Genomic DNA, 11,312 nt, shown 5'->3' with positions numbered 1-11,312 from the left:
ACCAGATAGGATGAGCAATAAGTTATGTCGTGCATCCACACACAGCTTCATCAACAATTGCGCTCAATGATCGTGTGATCGTACCAGTTTGATCGTCAGATCTCATCGGCCACACAAGCGAGGAAAGAGATCGCCACTCGAGTTCAGTACAATCAAAGTTAATTGCCTATATTCCGGGTATAAGGAGGACGATATAGGCTTCGTAGTTTAGCAGCGAAAGCACTTGTCTAGCGTACGGGTTTCGTGAGATCATATCCCACCGATGGAAGTGGTTACCCTCCACATTAGACTGGCCCAGATTACTATGGGGAGAAAAAAAATGTTGTCGAATTCCACGGGGCACCCCCCAGAATTGTGTCTTTGGCTGAGAAAATTAATCTCTGAAAATTTCAGCTCAATCGCTTGTTGCATAAGCTGGCGCATTTGATTTGAAGTTTGTATGGGGATTTCAGCCAAAATGTATAGGAAAATACACCTCCGTCACTCATTCGATCTGGAAATTGGTTCTGATTGCTCGATTGACCTCAGAATTGCAAAAACGGCAGTTGGTATGCTACAGAACAATTTCACAGAACATTGCAAGATGATCAAATGAACTTTTATATAATTTTCGGCTGATTTATTAGGAGCTGATTTGTGTATTTTGGGTTTTTGATCGAATCGCATCAGCCGAAACCTAGATAAAAGTTCATTTAATCATCATACAATGTGTAGGATCGCAGTAGTCGATATATATTATTCTATTGGCTAGTATCTCACGGTATACAGAAAACAAGGTAGGCTCGTTAGAAAAATGACACTTTGAATGTGACGCATATTTTATCGCCACATGTTGGAGAACAAAAGTAAGCATGCTACGACCGTATAGCATCGTGTGAAGATAGCAGTGACGTCACATGTTTACATTCAAACTGAATGTATACATACGTGATGAGCCTGCCTTGTTTTTGTATGCCGTGCTAGTATCTAATAAATAATCATTCTTATGTCAACCGCCAACGCATAGAGACGTTTCTATAAATGGCGTAGAGGATCGAACATTCAATAGATAAATTTTGAAGGAAATTGCTATACCAGAGGAAGAAGACAAAAACTCTTAATACGAAATAACAAGCTCTATCGAAACCGGAAATTTTAATCAAAATAAAAAGAAGATGGCATGGTCAATGGTATGTATACTTAGTATACATGCCTGTTTGAAAAGAAAAACACTTCTATGGTAACCTCGTAAATGTGAAAATTTGTGTTTTCTGTAAAACATTTTAATTTAAACTTAATAACACCTCAGGATGCGATTAAGTTAAACATGAATGTGAAATCTAGGGCGATCCCGAAGATTTCGACATAACCCAATCTTGGGTAATGAAATGTCAGCACACCTGGAAGCGATCCTTCAGAGTGTTGGTGAATACAAGGGCGATCCCAGTATTCTAAAGAAAACATGGTTGTGTCAAAGCACATGTAGGCGATCCTCAATGTGCAGAGTTAAACTAGGTTCATTCCTGAGTTTATGACAAACCGTACTATTTAAATCAAATGTCTCACATTACAAAGGCGATCCGTATGTGTATCTCAGAGGCGATCCTCGGAAAGAGAAAAATTTGAAGTGAACCTGATTGTAGAGGGATAAGAAAAGATAATTTGCACAAACATACAATTTACAAGTAACTACATACATGTTTATTAAACGATGTTTTATCGAATTAGGTCAATCACTTTGTATCTCCATTCAACGAAAATGAAGAAGGCCCGGTGGCCATCCGTTGGGAGAAGTGGAGAGAACAATTTGACGCCTACCTATCTTGGAAGGAGGTCGACAACCACGAGGAGAAATATAAGACGCTCATGATGTTTGGAGGTGCTGATATACGGAGGATAGCCTCGAAGGTGTCGGAAGCTGAACATATTATCGACAATCGGTATCGTATAGCTATGAACCTTCTCGACGACTACTTTGTGCCACGTGTGTCCAAGACCTTCGAACGCCAGAAATTCAGACAAATATTGCCAACACCACAAGAAAAACTGGACACTTACGTCGTACGCCTCAAACATCAGGCAGCCAATTGTGATTTTGGGGAGCAAACTGAGAGCATGATCGTAGACCAAATTGTGAGTACAACAAAAGATGCGAAGCTCAAACGAAGGTGTTTGGAGAAAGATTTGTCGTTGAAGGAAGTCCTCGACATCGCACGAACGCACGAATCTGTAGAACTGCAACTTAACACATGGGAAGTAATTCAAAACACCAAGCAAGAAGTTAACATTGTGGATACCAAACCGGTTGCGGATGAACAGCATGAAGTTTTGAAGATTACTAAATATACAGGACGGAAATGTACCAGGTGCGATGGTAAACACGGAATACGTGATCCTTCGTGTCCCGCTAAAACCGTAAGTGCAATAATTGTGGACAGAGAGGGCATTTCGCTCGTTGCTGTTTCCGGAAGAAAAAAGAAGATTCAGAAACAAATCCGATAGACCAATCCATTCGTCCAAAATACAAACGTTTCATTCGTGAAGTCGAAGATGTTAACCCAGCGAAGAAGTCGGAGATATTTGATCTATTTCACCTGGGATCTGGAAAACGTTCTGTACTCATCACCTTTGGAGGTCAACCCTTGAAGCTCATGGTTGATACCGGCGCAGACGAGAATGTTCTAGCAGAAGAAGATTGGAAACAGTTGAAACGTACTGGTTTCGAAGCTCATGCGGTAAGAAAAGGAAGCAAGAAAATATTCAATGCATATGGATCTCCCAATCCTTTGGAAGTGCTTGGCGAAGTCGATGCTGAGATTTCAATCAACGGGAAATCCATAGAAACGACGTTTTACGTGATTGCTGGAGGGAAGTGTTCGCTGCTTTCCGGGGATGCTGCAATCAATTTGGGAATCATAAAATTCACTTATACGGTAGGACAAGACTCGTTTCCATCAATCAAAGGCATTGTGGCAAACATAAAAATAGATAAAAATATAACACCTGTGCGGCAGAGCCTACGTCGTATTCCATTTCCGCTAGAGGAGTTAGCAATAGCAAAGCTGAAAGAATTAGAACAACAAGATATTATTGAGCGTATTAACGAAGCTTCCGAATGGGTTTCACCAATGATAGTCAAACGGAAAAGTCATAATGAAGTACGTATAATTGTTGATCTACGCGAAGCCAATAAAGCTGTGATTCGCGAAGTGCATCCCCTTCCGACGCTTGAGCAAATTACGCGGAAAATAGGTGGGAAATTGTTATATATCTAATTATAATATAATTTATATATATATATAATTTATATTTTATATTATAATTTCAAAATTCTAGGAGGAAGCACAATTTTTACGAAACTTGATATTCGTCAAGCATTCCACCAAATTATATTGAGTAAGAAATGTAGATACATCACAACCTTCATTTCTCCACTCGGACTCATGAGATACAAACGGCTCATGTTTGGCCTTTCTGCTGCTCCTGAGCTGTTCCAAAAAGTGATGGAAACAGTATTTGCGGATTTGCCATGGCTGATCGTCTTCATTGATGATATTCTAATACCAGCCAAAGATATTGATGAATTACAATACAGAACTAACCTAGTGAATCAACGGATAAGACAGTATAACATAATGGTCAATTCCGATAAAGTGGAGTGTGAAGTAACAGCCCTACATTTTCTCGGCTACCACATAACTGCAAATGGAATATCAGTTCCAAAAGACGATTTAGAAACAATAAAGAAGCTTCCACCTCTCAAATCCACGGAAGAAGTTCACAGCTTTCTTGGTTTAGTAAACTTTGTTAACCGTTACATACCACACATGGCAACAATTACGAACCCACTTTACCAACTTACTCACAAAGGAATGAAATTTCACTGGGATTCTGATCATCAACAAGCATTCCACCAAATCGAAGAAATATTAGGGCGTGAGGAAACTCTAGGATTTTATAACCCAGAACACGAAACATATGTTATTGCTGATGGAAGCCCAGTAGGACTTGGTGCAGTTTTGGTTCAGAAAAATGAAACGGGTCAATTCAGAATCATCCACTTTGCTTCAAAAACTCTCACAGCAACCGAAAAGAAATATGCACAAACTGAACGAGAGGCATTGGCTCTCGTATGGGGATGTGAAAAATTTTATTATTTCCTGTATGGAAAATCATTTTACCTAATAACTGACCATAAACCGCTTGTTGTGATTTTTGGCGATCGGGTTAAGCCATCTCCCCGTATCGAAAGATGGAAATTACGATTAATGTCTTATGACTATACAATTATGTACCGACCAGGTAAAGGAAACATTGCTGACCCTCTTTCGCGATTGTGTCAATCTGTACCAAATAATGGGCCTTGTTACGACGAGGAAACTGAAAGAATTATCAGACATATCACTGAAGACACTTGCCCTATTGCTATATCTCTACCTGAAATAGAGCAAGCGACACATGCAGATGAAGAACTTCAAGAACTCATCAAGTCGTTGCCATAAGTTTCCAAACGTTGGCTAAAAACTGTGATGACGTAATAAAAAAATACTAGCTGCCTAACTTCCGACCAGAAAGTCATAATGAAAGATCATAAGATCATTATACCAAGGCATTTACAAAAAAGAACATTAGCTTTAGCGCACGATCTTCATCTTGGGATATCGTCTATGAAACGTCGGCTTCGATCTAAAGTTTGGTGGAGTGGAATGGATTCTATGATTGAACACCACGTCCAAAGTTGTCAAGGATGCATGTTAGTAGCTGCTCCCGAAATACAACCAATCACCCGAACCGAAATGCCACAACGACCATGGATGAAAATCGCAATAGATTTTACAGAAATCCCTGGCGGAAATCATCTTTTGGTAGCAACTGACTATTTCTCAAGATACATTGAAATAATCATTCAAAGTTCAATGACAGCCACACAAACAATAACAAAGCTTAGGGAAGTTTTTGCAAGGTTTGGATACCCAGAAGAAATACTGTGTGATAATGGTCAGCCATTCTCTTCGGACGAATTTTCGACTTTTTGTAAACGAAACGGGATAAAAATTAAACATTCGGTTCCTTATGCTGCATTCCAGAATGGACAGGTAGAGAGACAAAATCGTACTATTCTAAAATCTATCAAAATAAGCGCAGCTATGGGACGTGATTGGAAAAGTGACTTACAAGATTTCTTACATGCCTATCGAGCAACTCCACATTCAGTAACAAATTTCTCTCCCGCTGAACTTATGTTTGGATGGAATATACGGGATAAACTACCAAACTCTACTCGCAAAGTAAGTATAAACAAAGCTAGACAAAATGATGCTCGCAGAAAACAAAAAGGAAAACTATACAGTGACGAAAAAAGGAAAGCTAAAGAGTCTACCATCGATGTTGGAGACTATGTTGTAGTGAAAAATTTTATTCGGAAAAATAAACTTTCACCAAATTTTAACCCTCAACAATACAAAGTTATCCAAAGAGATGGAACACGCCTTCAATTGAAAAATCTTGAAACAGGTGTAATTTGTAGCCGGCATGTAAATCATACAAAACGAACTTTAAATAAAAACCCATTATTGGACAAAGATGCAATAGGTATTACTCAACAATTTAGAAACATATTATCGAAAGATGTAATTATTCAAAATCATCGTAGTTTTTCATATACATTTTATTTCCAGATGAGAATTCAAATCAACTCTCAGCTGGTATACAACTTCAGGATGCCGAGACTCTAACGCAGAAAGAAACTAAAACACAGGACGTCGAGTTGCCACCATCATCACCCGACGAATTGAAGAAGCGACGACTCACACCCGAAGCCAATCAAGTTAAACCAAAAAGACAGAAATGTCTACCTAAAAGATTTCTAAACTTTGAATTGTATAATTTAAATAATAATGAACTAATTAATTTATTAGAAACTTATTGTAAACAAATAATAGTTTAATCTAAACATATAAACCAATAGTAGAAAAGAGGAGAGATGTAGGATCGCAGTAGTCGATATATATTATTCTATTGGCTAGTATCTAATAAATAATCATTCTTATGTCAACCGCCAACGCATAGAGACGTTTCTATACAATGTTCTGTGAAATTGTTCTGTAGCATACCAACTACCGTTTTTGCAATTCTGAGGTCAATCAAGCAATCAGAACCAATTTCCAGATCAAATGAGTGACGGAGGTGTATTTTCCTATACATTTTGGCTGAAATCCCCATACAAACTTCAAATCAAATGCGCCAGCTTATGCAACAAGCGATTGAGCTGAAATTTTCAGAGATTGATTTTCTCACCCAAAGACACAATCCTGGGGGGTGCCCCGTGGAATTAGACAACTTTTTGTTTCCTGGGCCAGTCTACTCCACATGTTGTGCAATTGCACAAATTGAGTTTCAGACATAGACTTCAACATGATCAAAACGTGAACGGAACGAATCGCAATGTTCACAAGACTTGTAGAGCACACCAAATGCTTCCATTTAAAGGTTGTTGTGATGAGTTTTGGCAAAATATATTTTAGTTACAAGATAAAGATGTCCGAAACATGTGTGGAACCGAACTGTATTTTGTGTATGTATTTTTCCTTCATTGACATTTACTGCCCATGATCGCATATTTGTAACATTTGCATTTTTGTCGATTTTGAAATAAGCTAATGAATCATCTCCAAATTGATAATTCTTCCAGTTGACCAGGTGAAATAAGAAAGTTTGTTCCAAAAAACTCGAAAAAACTACCAAGTTGTATTGTAACATTAAGCAAAGTGACCGCATAACCGTAACACTGAAAAACTTTATTGTCGGTACGCCATGCGCTATGTACAAAAATTTTCGCAATTAGTTTGCATTCAAATACCAAGTAATGGAAATGTTTTTACCGAAGATTTCAACTGGATAAAGTGCTTGTGCAATTTTTGGGAATTTTTAGAAATTCATTGAGATTTGCATACTTATGCGTATCACAAACTTCATCGTTCCATTTCTCCCATGCCTACTTTTGTCGATTGTTACAAATATGCGATCATAGGCAGTTTAGCACCCTTTCCTCGCCAGCAAAAGATGTTTCGGACAGCGACGACAGCGACAATCTTTATCTTGTAACTAAAATATCTTTTGTTTTGGCGTTTATTCTATTGTTAAATTTATTTCAAAATTGAAAAAACATTAAAAACAAAAACCCAAAACCCAAAAACACTAAATCAACTTGAGCCACCTCGCTCGAAATTTTATCCGAATTAGCTGAAAATTTGACAGGAGGCTTTTTTAGCATAAGAATTGAGATTTTGGACTGACTGGTTGAGTTTTTGATACTTTTTGAAAACATGAAGAGGTCTTAATATATAAATAGTAGAAATAAACCTTTAATGTACAAAAACATAAGCTATAAAAAACTTTCGCAGTTTTTTTTATGGGCCATACTGTATGGTTAGTGATATGGAAATGAGAACATTTCCCTTATTTAGTATACATATTTAAAGAGTCGCATCCCATATCATGCTATGGACATTTTTCCATGATTCTATACTTTTCCTTTTTATGACGGCGTTCATTCTTCTCCTAGCGTACCGTCGGCGACCGTCAATTCCCGATATTTCACATTCCATTCCACTGTGAGATGTGAAACATAATGAATAAAAAATGTCCGAGGGGCGTGGCTCTGGTGAGTGCCCTTCATACACGATTATGCGCAGTATGTCTTTACAAAAAAAGGAAACCGAGAGTCACGAGTAACGATTGAAGGTAACGTTCATCCCACTAAAAGGACACGTGCAGCTAAATACAAGAGAGTAGATGTTCACTGCTCAGATAAAAGAAGAATCATACCCGAACGAAGTCAATGTGTTAACGCCCTACATTAGAATCCCACATCATAGGTGAATGGTGAATGCCTTCAACTGCTTGGTTGAGCTAATTCAATAAAAATAAACTAATCTTTATCCTATTACCGCCAATCAGACACGTGACCTGGCGTGCGACTGGTGCCTAGCCACGATTTGAAATTAATTTGAAGGATTAGCAACGATTGAGTGCCATTAGAAGCGATATTTTCACACGAGTGCTGCTGGTGGTGGTGGCTCTATCATTGGTTTCAATTTTATCTCGGACTTTCTTGCGGGACGCAACAGAGTATGAAAAACAGTTATCTCTGTTTGGCCAGGATGAAGATTATGAGCAAATATAAATACTGTGATTGCACATTTTATGAGAGGGTGCGAACACGTGTCGAAGGGGAAGTAATGAATATAAAATATGTGGATTGTGGATTCCTTCTGGTTAGGATACAATGCAGTTTGGTTGACACAAGTAGCCGTCGTGATTGTTGCAAATTTGACTAGTGGACTAGTGGAGTTGTTTTTTTATTGATGTGATTTTTTGCATTTGGATCAAGGTGTGAGACAATATATCAAATGGGGGTGAGAATTGAGAATGGGTTAAAATACTTGATTTGCAACACAGAACATGAGGAAACGGGGTACAATGTTCTGCAACGTAATTCATTGGTGATTTTTTTTTAATATAAGAAGTGATTCGACGTAAATCATAATGAGGACATACAAGACAGCATCCACTATTTTTCTAAGGGTCATTTTCCTCACCTCCGATCTCTCATATTTCTTATACTCTTATATTTCTTTATGGAAATTTTCATATTTTTTTATTGCTCTTTATTGATTTTTACGCGGAAAGTTTTTGATTTTTTTAAACGACTGTTCGGCCACATTGAGAGTTGACGTAAAGTCAATATCAACTTCTCTCCCCAAACAGCCAAGATAGCTGTGTGGTGGCGGCAGCCAATTATCTGGCTAAGAATAACGCTATGGATTGCCTGTTCCAGTAGTAAAAGTCCACCATTCTTCTTCTTCTTATTGGCGTTACATCCCCACACTGGGATGGGTACTAAAAAGAACGTAACCGCTAATGGAGCCTGTGAAGCACCCGGCACCCTTCACAGTATTGAGCCCTTATTGCGCTAACCGGAGCTATGACGTATTTGACTTTTTGCTTCTCCGAAATAATCGGCTACACTTATTTAATCTCAACTTGAGGGTAAATAAGGGTGGGATTATGAGTATGTTTTTATTTAGTTTTTCAACAAATTGTCACCTGTATGGGTTCGCTTTAGGGGCAAGCCAGAGTAAACGCGACGAGCGATGCGACGCAACGCGACTCACGTAAAAGAATAACAATCATTATCAACAGGCTGTCAAATTGCACTGTCGCATCGCATGTCGCGTTTACTCTGGCTTGCCCCTTATGCGTTATACAAATTGTACTCTGTGGTTTGTCTTTGACGTTATTGATAAGATATCGATTTGTAGCCGCCCAATGTTAAGCCGCGGCGTCCGACTTCGACGCGTGTTGTACACCGCAGCGCAGGTATACTGGAACGAGGTAGTGGTCGGATTCAATATTCGCACTGCGGTAAGTGCGGACGTTCGTGATGTCGGAGAAAAACGTGATGTCGATTAGAACGTGGTCGATTTGTTTTTCCGTTTCTTGGTTAGGTGATCTCCATGTGGCCTTGTGGATATTTTTGCGGCGAAAGAAGGTGCTTCGGACTACCTGCGAAGTATGCATTGGCCGTTGTCATTCGATACGGTGTGCAGACTATCCGGTCCTATGATCGGTCTATACATTTCCTATCTTCCTACCTGCGCGTTCATGTCACCGATGACGATTTTGATGTCCCGCGGTGGGCATCCATCATATGTCTGCTCCAGCTGTGCGTAGAACGCTTCTTTCTCGCCCTCGGGTCTCCCTTCGTGTGGGCAGTGATAGTTGAAGAAACGGCCTTTAATCCTCAGCTTGCACATCCTTGCGTTGATTGGCTGCCACGATGGCGCATCTTTCCTAGCACTATGAAGCCGGTTCCCAGCTCGTTGGTGGTGCCACAGCTTTGGTAGAAGGTAGCCGCTCGATGCCCGCTTTTCCACACTTTCTGTCCTGTCCAGCAAATCTCTTGCAGCGCCACGACGTCGAAGTTGCGGGGATGTAATTCATCGTAGATCATCCTGTCGCAACCTGCGAAACCTAGCGACTTGCAGTTCCATGTTCCAAGCTTCCAATCGTGATCCTTTATTCGTCGCCTAGGTCTTTGCCGATTATATCGAGTCGCATTATCTCTTATATTGCTCGTAATGATTGGTTTTCCAGGCGGCTTATTGGGCCTGCGCAAACGTCCTGTCTCGTCGGAGGGCCGTCGTGTCAGGGCTGTTTAGCGTCCCACCTAACACCAGGACTTGGGCTTGTGCGCTTTGAGCGGCACACGGTCGCTTTGGTGGGGCCTACTTGCGGATACATGCAGCTTTTTATAGTAATTTAACAGGGCCCACTGTCAAACCCCACCACATCCTAGGCAAGCCCCACAACTCGCAGATGGCCTGGGGAGGGATCGTCAAGCCCTTGGACATAGTCCCTGCTGCCCGAAAACTCCTTCTATACAAACTCCTACCGACTTGGATGATGCAGTTGATTCTACAACGTGGCTCATCGTGGCTTCCGAAGAAGCTTTCCCTTTGCGTTTTGTTAAAACCTCAAGAGGAACCCCGTGGTGGAACTCGGATTTGGCTAAGCTCTGGAAGCAGTGTGGAAGGAGTTGAAACAGACGCCATTCCAATCCATGTTTCCAATTTGAGTGAAGCCAATTGATTGAATACAATTATTGCGAGATCCAAGGATTTCAAGTTGGCGAAATTCGCAAGCCAAATGGCCGCTACATTTCTTCTGATGAAGAATCGTTAGAGCACTTATTTGATACGCACTTCCCTGGATGTGTCGATATATCTTCGGATGTTCCTGACGTCTTTTCATGGAGCTATGGGCCTTGGGCTCAAGCACGTATAGAATCATAACTACTGAATCGATTCAATGGGCACTTAACAGTTTTGCACCCTACAAATCTCCAAGGGAGGATGGAATAGACGTGCAAAATATTCGTTCCGTCAAAAGCCTGATTTGTATTTTTATTCAGCTTCAGTTAGTTAAAAGAGAAAATCGAAAAATTGCATGAAGTTTTATGCATAAGCGTGAAAGTGTTTTCAGTGTTCAGTATTTTCAAGTGTATTTTGGAAGCTTGGAAGCAGCTGAGGAAATGATCAATCACTATAATTGCACTATTATTATAATTTTGTACTCCGTGGTGAAAAAAAAATCTTGAAAAAACGCTTCATGTATCCCGAAATAAAATTTGAAAATGAACCGACCGCGTCATATCCGTTGCGTGTTGGGTGGACGGAGGGAGGAACGAATTGCTAAAGGCAACAGAAAAAGATAGGGTAAGACGGTATAATATGCCCCCCCTAAGGCAATACCTATGAAAACTTTTTACT

General features: G+C 39.9%; 1 protein-coding gene across 2 annotated transcripts; it reads left to right on the top strand.

The window, feature by feature from the left end:
• The first annotated feature begins 4,664 nt into the window (after positions 1-4,664).
• Positions 4,665-6,047, top strand: LOC134205107 (uncharacterized protein K02A2.6-like). Of its 2 annotated transcripts, none has more exons than XR_009978058.1 (2): positions 4,665-5,267; positions 5,658-6,047. XR_009978058.1 is itself a non-coding variant. In XM_062680039.1 (2 exons), exons 1-2 carry the CDS (start codon positions 4,686-4,688, stop codon positions 5,924-5,926), a joined length of 1,155 nt encoding a protein of 384 aa, XP_062536023.1. In that variant the 5' UTR covers positions 4,665-4,685; the 3' UTR covers positions 5,927-6,047. The 2 variants fall into 2 exon arrangements, 1 of the variants encoding a protein (XP_062536023.1); XM_062680039.1 differs by having other exon boundaries at positions 4,665-5,571.
• The last annotated feature ends 5,265 nt before the right edge of the window (positions 6,048-11,312 follow it).

Source organism: Armigeres subalbatus, chromosome 1 (genome assembly GCF_024139115.2).
Source record: "Armigeres subalbatus isolate Guangzhou_Male chromosome 1, GZ_Asu_2, whole genome shotgun sequence".
NCBI classification, from domain to species: domain Eukaryota; kingdom Metazoa; phylum Arthropoda; class Insecta; order Diptera; family Culicidae; genus Armigeres; species Armigeres subalbatus.
The sequence above is the reverse complement of the archived record's forward strand: the minus strand, read 5'-3'. Positions and strand labels throughout refer to the sequence as shown.

Bases quoted from the DNA above. Each gene is read 5' to 3' on its own strand.
- LOC134205107 (XM_062680039.1), top strand. From the start codon at position 4,686: ATGGATTCTATGATTGAACACCACGTCCAAAGTTGTCAAGGATGCATG. The intron at 5,572-5,657 runs GTATTACTCAAC...TTTTATTTCCAG, and splicing joins ATTGGACAAAGATGCAATAG to ATGAGAATTCAAATCAACTC.